Source organism: Phalaenopsis equestris, unplaced genomic scaffold, assembly GCF_001263595.1.
Source record: "Phalaenopsis equestris unplaced genomic scaffold, ASM126359v1 Scaffold000789, whole genome shotgun sequence".
Lineage (NCBI taxonomy): Eukaryota > Viridiplantae > Streptophyta > Magnoliopsida > Asparagales > Orchidaceae > Phalaenopsis > Phalaenopsis equestris.
In genome coordinates this window covers 557,197-579,731 of record NW_018165229.1, presented here as the reverse complement: position 1 = coordinate 579,731, position 22,535 = coordinate 557,197, and the positions used below count along the sequence as shown (strand labels likewise).

The 22,535-nt window shown below is 31.2% G+C and overlaps 1 protein-coding gene across 5 annotated transcripts in view; it reads left to right on the top strand.

Annotated features, from left to right (window-relative positions):
- LOC110031231 (probable mitochondrial intermediate peptidase, mitochondrial) overlaps positions 1-22,535 on the top strand; it is a 93,538-nt gene that overhangs the window by 17,727 nt on the left and 53,276 nt on the right. For 4 of the 5 annotated variants that reach the window (XM_020734336.1, XM_020734334.1, XM_020734337.1 and 1 more), the window contains one exon: positions 4,589-4,811. The exons of the other annotated variant lie outside the window; for it this stretch is intronic. In XM_020734336.1, coding sequence (XP_020589995.1) covers positions 4,589-4,811 — 223 coding nt within the window. The remainder of the gene's footprint in view (positions 1-4,588; positions 4,812-22,535) is intronic. 5 annotated transcript variants of the gene reach the window in all.

Sequence of the window (22,535 nt, the reverse complement as noted above, 5' to 3'; positions counted from 1 at the left end):
TAAGTAATAATATGCTTATCTTTTTTCTTAAATAAAATATTTGTTTTTTCTTAAATAAAATATTTAAAATATTTGTAATAAAAAAATTTTTCGTTAAACAAAATTTAATATGATTTACCTTCTTTATTAATCATTCCAAAGCTATACACCATAAATATTTCTAAAATTTTCTACCATTCTACTAACATGTCCATTTAAATCTCCTATAATATTTCTTCAAGAGGTATCATTTGTATTAATCTTCCAGGTCGTTCAATAATTTATCTTTAGAACTTATATCTAAACCTACTTGAGGAGCATAAACACTAATAATATTAAAAAATTAGTATCAGTAACAATCTTAAGGGTGTAATTCTATCTCTAATTCTATTAATTTCTATAACATTATCTTTCAAACTATTATCAATAATTACACCTGCATCATTTCTAGTGCGACTCCTACATGAATACTAAATTTCAAAAATTTAAGCTATCAATCTCCTCAGTCTTTTCCCCAAGCCACTTAGTTTCTTCAATACATAAGATATTTATCTTTCTATGAATCATACTATCGACTAATTTCATTACTTTATTATAAGAGTACCTATATTCCAAGTTCTTATCCTAATATTAGTTTCATGGACTAATTTTTTTACTCGTATCCGTTTTTAATGTGGGAACCCTCACTTATTTGACACTCTATCCGGGCGCAAGTGTAGCGTCCCTTGCACACTTTTCATTGTATTCAGGCATACCGCACGACCCTTTCAGGGAATGTCCTAGCATTTAAAAATATGGATAATCTAAGAAAATAGGCTTTTTTGAGGCGAGGCATGCCTCGTTGTGATTTTCTTGTAAAAAGAGCTTAGGTGGCGACAAGGCGGGCTTTATATTGCGCAGTTTTAAATAAGGGTACGCGATCCGACTTTTGTACAATTTTTGTTGTAAAGATTTTGAATGATTTTTTTGACAATTTTTTGACTATAATATACATTTTCATCTGTAAGTGTCGAGTAGATCTCTGTATGATATGAGATTTATGTTTGTATGTTTCCTTGTGTATTTCAATATTAATGAATATTGAATAAGATGAAATGTATGGATCTGCTTGTGATGATTTAGTGAGAATGATGATGAAAATTCAGTCTAACAGAGTCTTCTTCCTCTATCATACCTCTATCTGACTCGAGTGCTCAGTTCGGGTGTGACACAAGAAGTCACTAAAGTGATAGTAATCAGAATACTAAGATCAATGTGTTGTATAATTATGATGGGTAGAGTAAAAGTTGTTATATCAGCTAAAAGTTAATATCCATGTCCATTGTAGATAAGGTAATAAAAAATAAACTTGTGTTTCAGGCATTAACGATGTAATTTAAAAGATACACTAATATGAAGGTCATGTAGAAATCATATTAAATGTTAGAAAATAGTCATGCCTAATGCCTAATGTGATATGCGTGTATGTTGTTTAAAAAAACGTGCTAGGTTAGATTAACTCCTGTTCACTCAGTAAGAATCGACTAAATCATTATCTTTATCACTAAAATAGAGTTTATAATTCCATATTCGTAATTTTTTCTTGCTAAGTTCTCATGTTGTAAAACCTACTTCTCACTAATCATTTTGAATAACTCACATGTAACCTACCATCTAGCCCTTTTTATTAGTGCAATGACACTAGTTTTATCTATTTGTCTGATAGATGCATATTCTTTATTGTCCATTTGTAAACTATGTAATTTTTGTTTTCATCTAATTTGTTTTAATTAGATGTTTCTCCTGTTAATCCTCTTATATAATAATTTTTAATTTGCCCCCAGATGTCAAGAATTTTTTTTTTCAACCTGCCAACACTCAATTTCATAAAATATCACTGATTTAGTTGCAATTTTATAAAGTTCTCCTTTAAATTTCCATGATATGCTTTTATTATGTTTTTTGAGATGCTTTATTTCATTTTTTTCATGATCCACACTTAGTTATAGAATTCACATCTCATCTATATCTTTTTTTTATGTCATAAATTCAAGTTACTTGAAATCTATTTTATTTTGATATCATGTTGTTTTCTAATAATTTGAGTTATTAATTATTGATATCATTTCAATTAAAATTTTAGATCTTATATTCAATTTTTTATTCTATTAATTTTATGTTTTCTATCCTTTTTCTTATTCATTATTTTTCACTTAGATTTATTGATGTTTAACTAATAACAATTATATCATTCACAAAAAAATATGCACAAGACAATTCATTTTGAGTATTCTTTATAAACATCTCCATAACTAATCCAAACTCAATGGTGATAATTGATGTAGACCTATTATAATTAAAAACTCTTATATTTCCTTACAAATACTTCTAAGATTAGTTAGTGCTCTATCATGCTTATCTTTAATAATGTTAATATATCGTTGACATGCACTTTTTACCGTTTGATGGGCTCTTAATCAATTCTCCCTAGTAATCTTTCTTATGCATTTTCTAGATCAATGAATATCATATGAAAACCTTTGTTTGCTTGCTATATGACAACCCCCTTCTCTTGAATTCTATTATCTTCTTTTGTTGCTACGAAACTTTCCATCGTGATAAGAAGTCCGCATTCTCACTTTGCTATTATGTGGATCTAATTTCACTATTACTCTTAATATATTTTTTTAGAAAAAAACATTCTGACTCCAATTAATGATTATCCAAAGCTCCGATTTTAACACATACGATCAAACTGACTTGCTCGACGAGACGAGCCAAATAATACCAAAGTTTAAGTTGTTAAACTGCTTTTGGAGGTTTTGGATGGTTAATTTGAGGGTCAACAAATTTGATGTACTTACAGTCAAAGCATCTCAATGAGAGGAATCTAATAAGCCTAAGCTCCCTTAATTCTTGAGATCATTAAGGATCTCAAATCATTAAAAAATCTCCTATGTTCATGGGGATCGATCTGTGCAATCCGACTTGTAGTTTGCCAAATTCTTCACCAAAAGTCCAAAATGCCCCTCATTGGAGCTTATAAATAGATCTATTTTCTTGACTTGAAGGAGGGAGGGAAAGAATTCCAATATTGTTTTGGATTGAAACCCTGATGATAGCTTTTGGTCTCTGTAGCTATCGATCATCATCGACTACTGTCCCCTGCTCGCCATTCTTGATGGACTCTGTTTAGTAATAATGTATCGTGGTGGGCTCTGTTGAGTAATAAAGTTCCCTAGGTGACTCTATTTTGTAACAAAACATCCTCAATACAATTAAGCATCTCAAATACTGCGCAATGACGTATCCCAAACACGGTACATTGGAGACCCGATGATAACTTCCGACTGTAATTGCTCACGACCGTTGCATTCGAAATATAACATATTTTTCTATATATTGTGTACAGACAAGCATTGTACTTGGTGTAATATTATAACCTTTCTTTCCAAGTATAGAAGAAGGGTCTATCTTTGTACTTATGAATTCATAATGGATCATTTCAATTCGATTTGTTCCGTGGTTTTTTCTCTTTTTGGATTTTTTCACGTAAGAAGTGTTTGTGTTTTCTCTTGCTGTTTTTTAAATCATTTTTGTGTATTAGATTTTCATACAATGCTGAGATATTAGATTATTGTTCTACTGCCGCGAATTTTTTGGTATGCAACAAGTATGAATCCTTTTATGCAACTCATTAAAAGCTTTAAATTTTTCTATGTTTAACATAATATTTGCAAGGCTACTATCTTTCTTTAAAGCATTTTAATTCTTAATAGTAATAAATTTTTTTCATCCTTCAAAAAAAACTTTTTTTTTTTGCTTGATAAAGTTTTGTGCTTCTTCACTTTATCAAATTTCAACGGCAATCTTTTTAATGGAATTCAGTTTAGCTTCCTTAACAACCTAATTTGAAAGAGTAATATTTTTGCACCTTTCATGTTCCACTGCCTAATCTTTTGGAAATAATTTATTTTGGTTGTTTTTTTGTATGTTCTTAAGATATGCAACTATAATTTTATATTGTGTTGTTAAATTCTCTTAGAATCACCTGTAAAACTTTGCAAGAAGTTTTTTTTTCGTTCTAAGAAGAAATTATTTTTTATTTTGTTGCTCCACTTTTGTTACTATTCTCCACATTTCCTTGAATATAATTCTAATTGCAAAATCGTATTTTAATGCAAAAGAAAGTATATATTTTCCCATTGCATTATAGTTTCCTAGTTTATAACAACAAGGAATCATTGTTGCTTGTTTACATTACCTTCAATAAACATTCGTTCTTTGTCAGGTATATTTCATTATAATCCATCTCTCATTCCAGAACTTTCTTCTTAAATTATCTTTTAATTCAAGTTGATGATGATGATTATGAGTAAATTTATAAATTTGTGCTTTTACTATAAATGATTTCCTTGTTATTGTAAGCTTATATTTTGGAGTTTTTGTTATCCAGAACGCTACTAAATGGTGTAATTGCTGTTCTAGTTTATGTAGGCTTAGATTGTTACTTGTCGCTAATTTGATTCATCATTTATTTTAGTCATTTTAATGCATAAAATATCTGTCATAAGTATTTGAAATAAACGAACAGTGTAATCTTTTTAGTAAAACAATTGTTTTTCACCAGGTTCAATGAAAATATCATATCTGATCCAGGTCATGTTGATGTATTTCCTGCTTCGTATATCCCAAAGAACATGCAGCATCATTTCAAGCCCATCTACCGGCAACTTCTTCCTGCAGATAATGAATCACTGGGATTAAGAGAAAAGAGAAAAGAGAAAGGATTTCGCTTGGCAACAGACTCTTCCAATTTATCCTCTATTTTGAAATGGGTTTCGCATGCTGAGGTGGCTAATTCATATTTTGTCAAATAAATTTTGCATGTTGATATTGTCCATGCAGCCCCTTAGATGATTTCATTTCCTTCAATTTGTTGCATCCCAATATGTTACTTAATTTTCTGTTTTGAAGTTATCCTTATATTATTTAGGCAACTTAAAAGTATGCCAAAATCTAGTGTTACCAATGCTCAAGGTGCCCTTAAGGTGATATGGTTATTCAACAGCCATGGTACTTGGTGACATTCTAGACTCTCTTTAGCTAATTGAAAAATAAATAATTAATGCACATTATAAAACTACATGAATCTTTAAAAATTTTCTGGTTATACATGAATGATAATCACCCCATTAGATTAGTTTGAGAAAATAATGGTTTGTAATTTATAAATATGTAAAGTTGTAAAATCTTACAATTTTATTATGAAGTCCCCACAATGCATGTTTAGGTAAATTAAAAGGTTAAACTACTTGAATTTGTAGTATGCATAGATTAAAAAAAAAATTCGACTGACATATATTTCATTTTTTCATTATCCATACTGTCTTCTCTAACCATAAGTTGACGTTTGCCTGATACCTACTCGTCGCTCCTTCCGTGCACTGGCCTTGCAAGAGCCACGTGATTAATTTCCTTTTTTGTTTGCTCATGTAGACACATGCTCAATCCTTGCTCCTTGCTTGTTTCTAGCTATGTTCTCACGTGTGTTGACCTCAGTTAGAGAATCTCACCACGCAATCAGCTTATAGCCAGTCATGTGAGCATGTGCTTCACCAATTTGGGTTTCAAATTAGTTGGTAGTAGGTGATGCCAATTGCAACAACATGGTGTCAATATCTCATTCACCCTCAATCCCTCTAGTACTCAAGGAAACTATTATCGTGCGAATTTTGCTCTTCACCTCTTGTTTAAGGTCATGGTCGGTCTCTTCCTTTAATCTTGGTTAGGGGACCTTTAGCACTACCTGTTTTATTAGAGTTCCTTCAGATCTCAATTCATCCTACAATGTCTTGTCATAATGATTTGCTTGACATTCCATTGAGGTTACCTCCTCTTATTACTCCTAATATTTCCGAGACTTTTAATCTTTCTTTTTCTCCCATGGTTGAGCCTCATTTGCCTAACCCTCTACGCCTTGTTATGACTGTTGTTTGCGGTTTGAATGTTGCTAATTTTTCTCCTTCTCACTCAATTAAGAAAGGCAAAGGTAGACCTAGGATGACTTGGGCATATTGTATAAAATATGATCTTAATTTATTAGAATTAAATGAAAATATAACAAAATAGAACACTTGGAGAAAAAGGATTCATGTAGCCAACCCCACTTAGTGGGATAAAGGTTTTGTTGTTGTTGTTGTTGTTGTTTTCACTCAATAAATCTCCATTTTTTTTCATTCAAATTCTGAGATTCATTAACATAAACAACCTTCATTTTTCCAAGGCAAGTATGTTCTTTTTTATGATGAGATTTATGTGCTTGCTTGGTCTTGTGTCCTGTCATATGTTAGTAAATTTTCTATGAGTTTTCTTAGCGTGGAGGTAATTCGCATATTTTTATCTGATTTATATCTAATAGGTAATTACTCCATTGAGCTCATTGTCTTTGGGCTTGTTATCATAAGGGTTTTTTTAGAAGCGGGTTACATTGGTTATTCTCATTTTGTTCGTACTATATTGGTAATATTTCGATGTGCATGTTAAAATGATCCTCTCATTTTGATTGCTTTGTAAAGCCTCTTGTTACTTCAGTTTGGATTTCATTTTCAGGATTTCGTTGTCTTTTCAGCTAGTGTACCTTATTCTCGTTGACTTCTATTTACTGAGAACCTTTATGGGTGGATGGTGAACAACTTGTTCTAACATAACCTTTGTGGCTAGTCTTGGCGGCATTGAACGATACTGTCCTCTATCATAAGGAGTTATGGATTTAATTTTTGTCATCTGAATATTAGCAGAAAATAAAATTTGAAAATATTTTATTTTATGTCTCCTCTTCCCCAATTTTTTTGATTAATTTCTCTAGTTGTTTCAAGATCCTCCTCGAGTTGAGAAGTCCTCAATTTTAGTTGTAGGACTCCCAAATCTTTGGTGGAAGATTCTTCCTTATTTGTACTTGTCTGTTGCAAAACTTGGAGTTAGGCTTAGATTTTTTTCAGGAAGTAGTGGCTGATCTTCTGATTCCTACCAGCACTTTTTTGGTGATCACTTCATCAATATATGATATTTTCTTCGAGAATACCTTGCAGCTTCTTGAATTGTTCAATCTCTTTTTATTGGTGATTATAGGACAGCAGTTGCGGCTACAAAGAAGGATGATGGTGGAGGCTGCAAAGAACCCTGATGATAATTACTATTGATAAGACCGGCTGTAGCGACAGAGAAGTCCAGTGGCTACATTTAGATGTGATCGACGACTGCGACAAGTTCCTTTGATATTGTGAGTAGGCCAAGTGTGTGGGGCATTAGGGGGCATGTTGATGATGGTTAAGTGGGGATAAAATACATTTGGCATTTATTGAAAAAAAACCCTCAATAAGGATGTGGCATACGTCTCATGCTACATCTATGACCTGTTAGTTTCATTGCGTTTTTTAGGGGAAGTTTGTTGAGATGTACCTCTTATTGCATGATTTCAATAAAATGACACAAACCAATAAACTCTGTCCTTACAAGCAAGGAAATTGAGTACATAAGAATGACAGCAACATGACTAAATCATATCCATTTCCCCTATATGACAGGCACATTTATTGCACATTATTATCCTACTAGTTCATTCTATTATAAAAATTATAATCTATCACAAAGACAAATGCTTCAAATAATGTTTTGTCGATGATGGCTATGTTATTAGAAATTTCTACCAAAAGGAATTGTTTGTTATAAAATGCTCTCAAATTACAATGTAAACCACTTTGGGCACATACAAATGATATTATAATCTGACAAAACTCCATCTATGTCTAATCTTACCTCTACAGAAAATATTAAATCCAAAGCAAAAAAAAAAAAAAAATCTACAAAATAGAAAAGTTTTAAGCACTAATTAATCTCTTAAGGCTTAAGGGACTACCGGTATATGCTCCTCACTTGTTTGGCGAGGATAATAAATTTAATTGACCAAAGTTTGGTTACCCTAAAAAATTTGCATGCTAGTAAAGATGTAATATTAATATGTTGATATGGTGAAATGACATCACAATATTATAAGTATTGCTAAAGTTTAGATATTCTCCAGTGACTCAGTTTGAGTTGTGAGCCATAAGGCGTGCCTGATAGGGCATGGAGTTCTCTTATAGTCAAAGTCAGTTTAAACTTGTCCCTTTTTGCAAGTATCTATTAAAGATCTATGAGGCTCTTTAGGATGCTATAACTCATAATTTTTTATGAGGAATTTTCAATCAGGTTTGGCTAGCTATATTTTCTAAGCAGACATGGTCATGAAAACTTCATTTAATGAAATTGCAAGATCTTGATCGATTTTCTTATCATTCTCCCACTGTTTGCTTTAAGCCAAATGTGATATATTTTTCTCTTTTCAAAATCAATTTGTTGCTATTAATATTTTATAAGATAAATATTTGAAGTCTATTGACTAGCTTCAATCAAAATTTTTCCCATATAATCAAGGGGAGTAAATAATTTTAGGTATGCACATATAAGAAATCTTGAACTTGATAAAATATTTTATAAAATAAATATTTGAAGTCTATCGACTAGCTTCAATCAAAATTTTTCCCATATAATCAAGGTGAGTAAATAATTTTAGGTATGCACTTATAAGAAATCTTGAACTTGATAAAATCTAAATACTATGAGGGTAAATTGTACTCCCTTATTTGATATCAAAATTTTCTTTTGAAAGTTGAACATGGAACTACTGATTTGCGTATAAAGTGCTAAGTGAAAAGCTTCAAAGTCAACAACTGAGGAGGAAGAGAGACAGATGAATATCACCATCATCAATAATATTGACAAAATTTTTTTAATTAATCCTCTTGTCAACTTTGTGAGATGTCTTCGGAAACAACTTCAGAAAGATGTTTTTGAAAGTCATCATACATACGACCAGACAAATTGGACTTGTTGAATTTCAGTTTTGCTAACTCTATTGTTTCTTTTTTCCTCATGAGCTTATCAGTTGCAGTTTACCAGGATGTGGACTGAATGGCATATGTGTGTTTATAAAACAAGCATAATGGGCTCGTGATTTCATAGGGTTTCATTGGGAATGCAGATATGAGAGTTATGCGTAAGATACAGAATTTTTGTGAGAGAAAAATGCAAAATGTGGTTTAGTGTGCACAAGATATGGAAGTTATGTGAGAGAAACGTTTATTTCTTGTGTAGTTACGAATATTATTGTGATTGAATGATGCAGGAGAGAGTATATGTAGAAAGGATATGCATGACGTGTGATTGCATTGTAGGAGACGAGCACTTGATGTGTAATGTCTTGAATTGGAAAGTTGGTGGATGCGTGGCTGTTTATAGGATTTGTGAGTGAGTTTTTATGTGCGGGTAGAGAAAAATAAACCAGGCAACCGACTTGGGGCGGGAATGGGATGGGGTCATAGGAGATGAGGTAGTAAAGGATTAATGCTCATGCAACACATGGAAGATGAATACTTTGGTGCAGGCTTGGGAATCACTATACATGAGCATGTCATGCAAGCAATATGTGAATTTGAGTATTGAGCATGATGTGCAATGAGCAGGCAGCAACTGGCTGAAATTAATGTTTGAAATTATTCAATTAGATATTGAGGTATTTTGTATTCGTGAGTTGAGACGTAACCCTCAGGGCATAAACCTCAGAATTAAACTAATTATTTAAAGAAAAAAAAATGAAATAGCAAGTAACATGCTCCCCCTAACAGAACAATAAATTTCTCCCACTGTCAATTAAACATAAACAAGTATTCATGTCATTATGATTTTTAATTTATAAATTCAATTTTATTTTTAACTTCCAAAAATTATTTATCATTTGATGACACACATCATTACAAATAAATATATCTTTATCATCTCCAAAAATTGTCTTTTTCAAATGTTTATCATTTAATCTCTTGCAGTATATAATATAAATCATTGAGTTAATTCTTAAGCTAGTTGAGCAATTCTCCTTTTGGTCAATACTTGGCTATATGTAGTTTAATTTTTCTTTACAACCTAATGATAAGCTTATAAGATTCAATACTTTAATTACAAATATTTGTGTAGATAAGGAGTGTCATCTCTCAATTAAATCTAACAGTCAATTAAATTTTCAAGAAAAAAAATAATTATCATAATATTTAACTTATGTGGAGCTTGGCCTGTAAATTTAAAAGTTACCTGGAAAATATATTTATTGTTCTTAAAAGTTAAGTTTTGTGGATCTTGACCCTAGTTTTTTATGGCTTGTTCCTCATACAGATAAAGCAGTGTCATCTCTCAGCCTTATTGAAGTTTCTACCTCATTAGTCCAAGGTGAGGTGTATATCTTATGGAAATTTTGCAATTTTGAAAAATGACTAAAATATAAAGTGATGATGAGTTGGCCATTGTGTGTTTCTGCAATTGCGAGTGCGAGCATGTGAGTCGGATTCATGCTACAGGGAATGGATCACATAGTCAATATTTAAGAAAATAGGAGAGTTCAATTTTTGACAATTTATGGATTAGAAGGCTCCAATTGGAAGTTTCACTCAACCACATGAGAGAAACATACACTACACTCATATAGAAGCAAAATTACAAAGGGTAAGTACCAGCAATACACTTAGTAGATCGTGGATAAGCACCGATAATATTTTCATATGCTCATCCACATGATTTTTAAATTCTCTAATATGATTTTGATTCATAGAAGCTCACTGATTTATTGAGAAACATGTCTAACTCGGCTTCAACCCTTGATTTGAAAGCACAAACTATTTCCTCCTTCCCAAAGATATGAGATTTCCTCTTAAGAATGTACAATATCTTGAAGTAGACATTCTATGCAACACTGACCAAGTATAGTCTACATCAAATTTTTCTTCAATTTGTAGGTTATCATGTCTTATGTATAAATTTTGCTTCTTGGACTTGATTTAAAGATATTTGATGATTCTATAGGTGGTTTGAAGATGTATCTTTAAGTTTGTGCATGAATTAACTGACTAGATTCAAATGATATGTCCAAATGAATGTGAGATATGTAGATTAGTTTTCTACTAACCTTTAATATTGTATTGTATTTATTTCAGTTCCTCCGTCAATGTTCAATTCTTTTCTTGATTCAATTGGGGTTTCACACGGCTTGCACTCCATCATCTTTATCTTTGTTAGTGGGCTCATAAAATATTTTTGTTGGGAGAGAAATATTTTTATTTATATTTCATTGTTTCTATTACTAAGAAGTATTTGAGTTTTTCTAATTTTTTGATTTCAGATTTTTCAGTGAGCTTTTTTCAAGAGCTTCTTTCTCTTATTTGTTCTTATGTGATAATCATATGGTCAATATATACGATAAAGATTGAGATTTTACTATCATGAGAGTACTTTATGAAAGAGCATGGTCTCGTTAACTCTGTTTGTATCCTACTTCTTCCAAAGCCTTTATAAATCTATCAAATCAAGTTATTTTTTGGTGATTATTTTAGTTTTTATAGGACCATTTTCAATTTGCATGTCTATTTCCTTTTTAAGAAGGTATCGAATTCTCGTGGTGGTTTCATATAGGGTTCTTCTTTGAAGTCTCCATGTATAAAAATATTTTTTACATCATATATTTATATATGATGCCCATGATTTGCCTTTAAAGATATTAGAAAGCAAATAATATTTATTTTTGCAACAAGGGCAAATATTTCTTGATAGTTTATTCCAAATGATTAACTATATCCTTTTGTTAATCAACTTATTTTATATCTTTTTAGGCTTCTATCTACTTTATATTTGAACATAAAAATATATTTACATCCTACTATTTTCTTTTCTTATGATAATTGAACAATCTCACATGTATAATTTTTTTTTCCAAATTATTCCCTTTCACTCGTGGGTTTCTTTCACTTTTTATTTCTATGTGCCTCAAATAGAGTTTATGGAATAAAAATATGATTGATGTTGATATTTATTAGAAACACTTTGTAAGAGAAAGAAAATTAATGAAATTGTATTAAGAGATATGATATAAATAAGTGGTAGTAGGTTGAATAGTATTTTTTGATTTTGATTTTGAGTCTTGGTTGTTGGAGAGCTTGGCTAGACTTGTTCTTTCTTGTATAGACCTGAATGAATACATCTGATACAAAACTTGTATTTGTAGGATTTTTAGTTATAGAAATGACAAAATGAAAATATCATCAAATTTATCAATTTTAAAATTCTCAATTTGAAAATGAGTTTGAATTGAGAAGCTATAAGTTTTATCAAAAATAATATTCGTTGAAGCGAGGAATCTTTTTGTAGGTAGATGATGACAATTGTACTCCTTTTGTGGCTTAATATTTGTTGAATATGCGCTTGCGAGATTTTGGATTAAATTTTTTTCTATGTTATTTTTGGACATGAATATAAGCAATTCATCCAAAAATTTTAGGAGAGATCTCTTAGAAGCCATTTGTAAGAAAGCATTACAACAACAACAACAACAAAGCCTTAATCCCACTACGTGGGGTCGGCTACATGAATCCTTTTTCTCCATTGCGTCCTATTTAGTGTCATATTTTCATTTAGTTCTAGTAAATTAAGATCATTTTTAATACAATAAGCCCAAGTCTTCCTAGGTCTACCTCTGTCTTTCTTAACACAAGTCGAATTTAAAACATCTACTCTCCTAATCGGATCATCTAATGGTCGACGTTTAATATGACCAAACCATCTAAGACGACTTTATTCTATCCATAACTACTATTATATATAAATTGCACCCCAAACTTTTATGTAAAATTACACTACAAAACTTGCAAAAATAATTTATTTCCTTCAAAAAGTTCAAAAAGAAAACTACTTGTGATTTAGTAGCTCAACCTTTCTATTCTTATTGTCCATATTTTTAGTCTATCTAATTTGTGCTTCAAGTATATCATTCATCTTTTCAGTTTAAAATTAAAACCACTTCCACTGAATGGAATGCATATGATATCTTTAGAAATTTAAGAATTCAAATGAATCTGATATAATCCTGAGCTTCGTAAGAGAAAAAGATTAGCAGAAGGATGCAAGATAAACCAAGAAAACATAAGAAATCACTTCTCAATGTATGAATTTCATTCTAAAGAGATGAAACATAAAGCAACCCTTTCATAAACAGAGACTAAAAAGAGCAAATTAATCTCTCTAGCTCAAGTTTCTTCTCAGAATAAAAAACTCAACAAATAATATCAAGTGTTTAAACGTGGACAAAATCAGAGAAAATTCAAGGGCATCTAAGTCAATGCATAATCTCTCATGATTTAAAGCATGAACAAATAAAGCAAAAATTTACCATTGTGTGGGATTTGCTCAACTCCATTCACTGGAAGGCCAATCCCAATCCCAGCAACAGTGACACCAACACTAAAGCCTATACCACAGCCAGCACCAACGTAGCCAATAACCTCAGGACCAAACCCAGGACCCCATCCAATGCCACAGCCAATGCCAACCCCCACGCCCCAAAACAAACCTATTGTTGGGTGCACAGGATTCCATCTTTCATACCTTCTGAATATCCCCTTTATGATCATGAGAAACTGCTATAAGAGTTTACTAAACAATCAGTATCATACATCATAGGTGGTAAAATGATAAGAAATGCAAATGAAAATAAGACTATAATAACAAAAATGGAGTCGTTTAGTTGCCCTGCTACTATCAAAACCCAGATCTTCAATCAGAAAATAAGCAAACTTATAGATATTGCAGCACATATACCAACAAATCATAATATTGGTAAAAATGCATTTCCAGTAAACACATTTCTTTATATTCCCTATTGAATTGTTTTCATATTAAAACGAAAAGAAAACGTTCGGAATATGGTTTTCTACAGTGAGGATATCTCATTAAAGATGCCGTTGCCGATAGAATCCTTAAACTAGAATCACATAGCCAAATCTCCCTAAATAATCAACTCAAATCTCCAGAAACCTATTATGTTTATGTATTTTTTGAGATATTGACAGAAAAGAGAGATTAGGTTAGGAACGGATTCTTCTACAGATTTAAAACAAACAAAAATAAACCAAGAAGAAGAAAAAAGCAGTATCAGACAATTTACCAGACGGCCATTACCATCAACTACTCTGCGCTGAAGGTAAGAGTTGGGAAGACGCGGAAGTGGATTCCTGGAAGCAAACTATCCAGAGCCCCCGTATTTTTGTGTAGAATTGCCCCTTGCTAACTGGATATTTACTAAAGTGTACCTAGCCGGTTTTAGGAGAAAATTTTGTGCTTAAAGATGTATGCAGCGTACGTAAGAAAGGTTATTTAAAAGGTATTGGGTGGTTATATCTAAATTATACCTCCTGTAAACTCTCTGTAACTTATAAATATATGAAAACAAAAGTGCGACACTTACTAGAAGGTACATATAAGTTACATAGAGCTTACAGGGGGTATAACACAGATATAACCCCTCAATACCCTCTGAATAACCTCCATGACATATGTTGCACTGCGTACGTCTTACGTACACAAAATTTCTCTAGTATTTTTTATTTTACAACTCTTAATCTTAAAATCTAAAACTAATAAACGATGTTGGGTATTTAAATTTTCACTTGGAATGACTTTACAATCTTTACAATCACGACGATCTCTTCTTCTCATAAGAAAATAATCAATTTGTGTTTTATTAGATCCACTCTTATAAGTAATAAGATGTTCATCCCTTTTCTTGAATAAAGTATTAGTAATAACAAAATCAAATGCTAAAGCAAAATCTAAAATAGTTTTACCTTCTTCATTAGTTACTCCAAAACCGTAGCCACCATGAATATTTTTGAAATCTTCTATCACTCTACCGACATGTCCATTTAAATCTCCTCCAATAAAAATTCTTTCTTCAAGAGGTATCATTTGTATTAAATCTTCTAAGTCATTCCAAAATTTATCTTTAGACTCTGTATCTAAACCTACTTGAGGAGCATAAACACTTATAATATTAAAAATCTTAGTATCAATGTAAGAAAGCATTATGTCAAATAATTTAGTGCACTTTTGTAATCAAGTGCTTTGGTTGGTTTTTGCTGATCGAAAGAATTCCTAGATGTTGTTTGGTATTTTATTGTGGAGGAGAAATGTTCTAGTCATCTTTAAATTGTGACAATTATTTTTCTACCGCTTCATTTTATTGGAGAGCATAGGGTAGGAATGTTACGGCTCGACCCGGTGCTTATAATTAACTAAGACGGGAACTGCGGTCAGACGACATTAATATTTCATTTTACTTTTCTCAAAAATTTTTAGAAACTTTCAATATATAAAAGACTTACCAATCCATAAAGTGCAATACAATTAAACATCCATAAGCAATATAATAATCTGAAAATCTCAACTCAAACAAGTAGCGAGGGTCTGTTTGGGGCAGCTGCAACAGTTTGAAGATGCAGCTGTGAAACTGCTGAAGAAGCAACTGTTCAAAAAGGTGCGGTGGTTATTACAAGAATTTTTTTTTGAAAAATTCATATCGCAGTTTTCTAGCAGCCATCGCAGGTAGCTCGGTGTGGTGGAAAAATGCAGCTTTCAACTGCAGTTTGTTGAGATTGCAAACAAAACACAGTTTTGCCAAATAGGAAAAACTGCCGCCACCTCAAATGCACTCTGAACAATATATGATAGAAAAAATAAACAGAAACTACAAACAAAACATAACTAGTACCTATCAGGTGCAGCTTTTCTTTAAATTCAATCTCTCCAATCAAACATATCTATTTAAAGTTTTTATTCTCTTGAAAGAAAACATTAATTTCAATTATAAGTTTGACTTAGTGAGTAATTAGTAACATAAACAGAAACTACAAACAGAACATAACTACCTATCAGTTGCAGTTCTTCTTTAAATTCAATCTCTCCAATCAGACATATTTACTTAAAGTTTTTTTTCTCTTGAAAAAAACATTAACTTCAATTGTAAGTTTGACTTAGTGAGTAATTATAATTTAATATGCATTGAATTCTTATGCTATGTTATACATGAATGACCAAAAGAAAATGTAGTTCATTTTTTTTATAAATTTTAAAATTTTTATATTGAATTTATTCATTCCCGTTTAACTTTAAGGATTTATCATTTTTAACATCTTTAATAGTCAAAACAGAGTTATTGTCATACTTGAAGGTATCTTCAAAACCGTCTGACGACACCCTAAAAAATGTACCAGAATGTACCGTCAAATTGTATGTGAAGTTACTCTCAAATTGTGCTCGAAGGTACACCTTCATCATTTTCTTTAACGTGCATGGGTACATCGTATTCTCTATCAAAATCATATTGGGGTAATCCTGGATGACTTAATCGTTTAATAAATCTTTAAAATGTATCTTCATTGTAAGTTATTTTTCTCTTATCTCTTATGTCATTTGAAACTTTCAATATGCAAGGTATAACTAAAAAACTTATTTTTAACCATTTAATAAAGCAATTATTCATTTACTAAAGTATTAATTTAATGCATAAAAGAAAATAATCATTCACCTTTGCTTTCAAGGAACCTCTGAAATAGTTTAATCATTCACTTCACTCTCTAGCACTTAAATCAATTAAATGTGTATATAATTATAAGAATTTCATTTTAAAAGAAAGGTTTTAAATATTTAAATATGTAAGAATGATTAAACACAATAACCCTTATGACCTTAAGATTCATTGCCTTCCTCAAATCCGAGAATTTATCACCCTTCTACACCTTTTTTGATTACAATAAAATTTAATAACTTTAATTTAAATAATTATATATGTGTGTGGGTGTGTTAATAATAATATTAATGGAAAGTTTTATTTGATATCAGGGCTCTAACAAATAGTGTATAATACCCTCTCTTTGAATGAATGACTCTTATGTGAATTAACTAATCACCATCATTGTCAATCTAGAAAAAGTAATATTATACTTAAATTGATTTTTTATTTTCACAATAAATATAGTGAGTATAGTGCTAGCATCGGTTTTTTGTTTAAATGCACCCATGTCAATCAAATAGAGTCATTAATGAACATAACAAAATTAGTGGTTCTAGATTTATTGGGATTTTTAGAGGGCCTTAAAATATCAGAACGAGTTAACACAAAACGATTAGACGGTTTAGTGTTACATTCATTAAAATACGAGGCTATTTAGCAATTTCATAAATTTAAAGGTGAAAGTATTTAATGTTTATTTTTATAGAAAAAAGAAAGAAACATCTAAAATGATGATTTTTAATTGTGTTATTTGGTAAATTTATGAATAGACGATGTGTTAACTACATGGTATGAGACATAATATGTTTTTGAATGTTAAGTTGGAGAAATTAAGGCGTTTCTCTTTCCTTCAATAGTTGTTAATGATTCATCTATAATTTTTTTTCTTATTACTTAGGAAAAGTTTTTAAGTTTGAAATATATTGACGAGCTTTTTCATCTGCCAGTGACCCTTGAATCAAAGATATAGAAAGGGAAAAAAATTATTAGAAGCGTATAAGAATAATTTATAACATTCTGAACATAAGAGTATGTCATATTGGCTTTTCTATTGAATTAAGAAAATTTCTTAGTTTGACGATTTCTTCTAATTGAGTCATTCTGGTTCCATTGGGCAAGTCCGTACATTTTTATTTTCAATTTTATTTCATGTATAGTCTTGAGATTTTTGATGAAGTTTTCACCATTTATTTTTGATATGTTCTTTTTTTTGTTGTAGTTGCACTAGAGATTGCCTTTGAAATCATTCTTTTCAAGCATTTTCTGTGAGAAAATCTCTTACCTTGAGTTCATAAATTATCATGACAGATATCTCGAGGTCGAATCATTTATCATCATCTTTTTTCTTCTTTTTTAGCTTGTACAAGATAGAATACTTCAGTTAGAGATGATGATTTTCTATGCTTAAGATTTAAATTTGAATTTGGTTAAATTCATTATTGAGTCATGTCAGAAACTCGAGAATTTTTTGAGGATTATTTCATCCTCACATTAGGATAACTTGAGATCTTGGTCGTAGTCCAATTTAAAATAATAAATTTTCACGGCGTTAAAGTATTCAATCACATAAATGTTATTATGTTTGATGGTGGCGAGGCTTGTCTTAATTTCTTAGATGAGTGTAGCTTCTTTCACATTTGAGTAGCTTTGTTTAACTGCATCTCAAACCTATTTTGATAAACATAAAAGATCCACTGATCTTTGGTAAGATGATGTTTTACAACCATGCTATGATCACAAAATTCGTTTCTTTTTAAATTATGAGCTTGGGTTGTTGGACTCCGGAGGTAGATCCAGAAATTGTTGAATATTTCCCTTTTTCCTTATAGCGACTTTCACAATTTAGATTATTTAAGATAATTTTACTTGTTCAAGAGATGAGTTGATTGAAATATTTGGAGTTCTTATGTGAGATTTTCACTCTTAATTATGCTCGACTCCTTTGAAGATAAGTCAAATAATCTTGACATAGTGAATAAAAGTAAATTTTGAAAAGTGGGATAAGATTGGAAGTATAAATATTAAACTTAGATTATAAGAACAAAAGCTAGAAGAAACACCCTAACCTTTATTTAATATCATGAAAAAAAATAAAACAAAAGAAAAAAAACTTATTGCAATATTATCTTTCTTTTGCGCGCACACACTCTGTCCCACACAAACACACACTCTTACTACAAAATAAAAATAAATTTAAGAAGGATAGAAGCGTAATTAGGGACTAACGATCCTCTTCACGAATTATATTCGAGGGCCATCAAGAAATTGATCCAAAGGTATAGTCTTTATTTAAGAAGGCTCGTCTTGGGTTTTTTGTTATGATCAAAGTAGCATAATTTCTACACAGCCAACGATTGAAGCTTGATAAGCTTACTCGCATACATCATTGCAAAATATTGATCTTTGAAGAAATTAAATATTTCTTAAAATACAATATTTTTTTTATCATATAGCTTAAGTTTAAATAAAATTAACTCAATATAAGTTTTTTTTTTTCAAAATGATTTTTCCTCGTACAGGCCTCAATGCCTACTGACTCTATCACAAAATCAAATTGCTAGAGAAATATGAAAAAACTGATAATCCTCACCAAAACCAAAATCTAGCCTTTTTTGTCTTGTCCTTTGGCCTTGCTCTCAACTCTTTGTCCGCTAGCCTATAAGTTTTGAGATAAAAAAATAAGGAATTGTTTGTTTGTTTAGATGTTTTTGTCACGACTCGACCAGGGGTTTGGAGTTAATCAAACAGGAACAAATAGACGACCGGTGAAAATCAATTCTCTGTTATTATAATTCTATCACTAACAATTCAACATTAAAAAATTTACATAAAAGAACCACTCAAGGAAGCAATAAAAAATAATATGTAAAAATCGTACCTTTCTTGTTGATGTGCTCCTTTTTTATTATTGTTAAAATGTTTGAAACCTAAAAAATAATATTAAAACAATATAATGAGTTATCGGAAAATAACCCAGAAGTAATCATACTACTAAACTACAGTAATCTAAGGAAAATAATATAATATGTATGCGAGTCTATAAGAAATCATATGATATGCTAGTCTTTCATTTTTTATAAGAATTCCCTTCATTTGACACCATCCGAAGCTATAACGCATGGGGTAATGTCAGTGGGAAATATAATCATACAAGATTAATAATTTGATTATGTTCGATTAGATTAATTAAACTTTTAACTTCAAATTTTTATCTCTCAATTTGTTCATAATTAACATATGATGTTTTATATGGAATCGTTCGATTTTTTGTGTATATTTTATAAATTTGTTTTGATTGAAATTTGAGGTTTTCAATCGTCAAAATTTATTAAATTTCTCAAAAATTAGTTATTATATTCTTACCTCCTAATAATTTTTCATCCTCGAAATTCATGAATTTCACATCATCTATAAAGATGAAACAAATGTGATTAAAAAAATCTATTTCTTGTCAAATGATAACTAAAACATATATGATAAACTATACATGTATTTGAGAAATCAAACATAACACCCAAAAGACTAATCATCCATCAAACTTTGTGTCAGCATCAGTGGCAACAGACTCTTCTGATTCTTGAGGAGTCAAGGAATAAATTCTTGGGCGAATGTTCTGTCTTGGTTGCTCCTTACGAGCCATAGTGTTAGCATCTGTATATACATCTGCCTTAGTTGGCTCTTCTGACCACTTTTCGAAATAGATCCTTCTTGAAAATTCCTCTGAGCTGGATCCCTTCTTGAATGAACATATAAGCGGATCTCTGAACAACATTAGGGCAATTTTCCTTTGATGTCTAGACTGTTTTTATAAGTAACACACTTTTGACCTAAGTAAACATTTACCATGATGTTGCTTTCCACACTTAACACAGGGCTGTATATTGCTACTGCTAGTCTGACTGATAGCTCCATCAGTGTAGGACTTCATCTTCTTCCCATTAGACTCTGTTTCTCCTTAATGATATGTTGGTGCCTCTTCTTCTGAACTCTTCCTCTTGTGCAACTCTCTATGCTTCTGAGTCTGCTAGAAATCAATCTTCACTCTCCTAGCAGTCTCCACTAGTATTGAATAGACTTCAATGCCAAGCGAGACTAGTGGCCGCCTAATCGAATCTTTCATTCCGGAAAGAAATTTGTGGCATTTCTCCTATGAATTTGGAACAAGCTGGGGTGTGTATCTCGATAGCATAGTAAACTTCATTTCGTATTGCATAACTAATCAATCTCCTTGCACGAACCTAATAAATTTATCTTGCATTTGTCTTCTAGCGACAATAGTACAAACCAATCTCTGAAGGTTTTCACAAACTCGTCCCACTCAACCAAGTGGCTGGTTTCACCTCCGAACTTCTCTTGCCTCTGACTTTGCCACCATCTTTCAGCTTCCCTTTCAAAATCAGAAGTGGGAAAGGTAACTCTCCTCTTTGGTAGACAAGACACGTCATCTATGATTTTCGCCACTTTCAATAACCAGTTTTCTGCTTCCACTTACCCTTTTGCTCCAGAAAATAAAGGTGGTCTTATATCTTGAAAGAGCTTCAAATACTTATCCATTCGTGATCCTCCATTGCTACTTGCTTTAGATTGAGAATTCTTAATCAACTGAGTCACAACATTTATCATATCAGAGAAAACACCAACACTTACTATGATATTCTGCGGTACAACAGATTCTACATTCTCATCTCTAATATCTTCATTTAGATCATTCATAATTCTGAAAAAAACAACAATATAATTTAATTAGACTCAATTAAAATTTTTAATTTCTTTTATTTATTTCTTAATCCAATTTTTCTATTGACTTTTTCATTAAAACTCATGTTATTTAAACCTCTGCTCTGATACCACTTCTGTCACGACCCGACTCAGGGCTTGGAGTTAACCAAGATGAGAACGGTCGGTTAGATGGTGGAAACCAATTCTCTGTTATTCTAATTCTATTACTAACAATTTAATATTAAAAAATTTACATAAAAGATCACTAAAAGATTCAATAAAAATTAATATGTAAAAATTGTACCTTCTTGTTCATGCTCTCGTCTTTTGTATACATTTGCTCATTTTCTATTAATCTTGTTCAAATATTTAAAACTTAAAGATAATATTAAAGTAACATAATAAGTTATTGAAAGATAACATAGAGTAATCACACTACTAAACTACAGTAATCTAATGAAAATAATATAATTCGTATGCGAGTCTATAAGAGATCATATAATATGCCGGTCTTTCATATTTTAAGGCAACGATAGTACTTACAGTGTACCACAACCACAGATCACAAAGAGGAAGAGGAGGAGAAAGACAACAATCGAGAGAGAAGTGTGAGAGATGCGCGTGAGAGGGAGACGGGGGAGCGATCGAAATCCATGGGATGAGGGCAGAGAGGATCAAGGAGGCACCTAGGGCATGAGGTGAGGGCAAGCACGACGAGAGGGCAGAGAGGTAAAGCATTTTCTTCGAACGCGGGTTGCGGGGTCGACCCCGTGGACGAAGTTTATTACAAAACAAAAACAATGTATTGTGAAACACACTGAAGACGGTGAAAACAAACTCCATGGTGGCGTTTTGAAAACGCAGACACGGCAGATAAGCTGCACCAAACGCAACCTCAATCTATTCATATTAATATATGATGCTTTATATGGAATTGATTGATTTTTAGTGTAAAATTTTATAACTTTATTTCGATAGAAATTTGAGGGGTGTGAAAATTGAAGTACATTTTTAGTCGAAATTTATCAAATTTCTCAAAAATTGGTTATTACAGTTTCAATGTAAGTATATATATATATATATATATATATATATATATGTAGTACTTGTATAATTATATTGCATTCATGTTAAACCATAACATCCTTTCCCTATCTCATTATCTATTCCATGCAAAGGTGCATTGAAAATTCATCCAAGAGCTACAAGGCATTAGTTTCATCTACAATAATGTTAATGCACTGAATATTAATATTAAATAAACTTTACTATAATAAATGCTTATTTATAATATAATTTATATAGGTTAATATATTTAAAGTTACATACATACAAACATATAGATAGACCTATGTATGTACGTACATGCATGCAT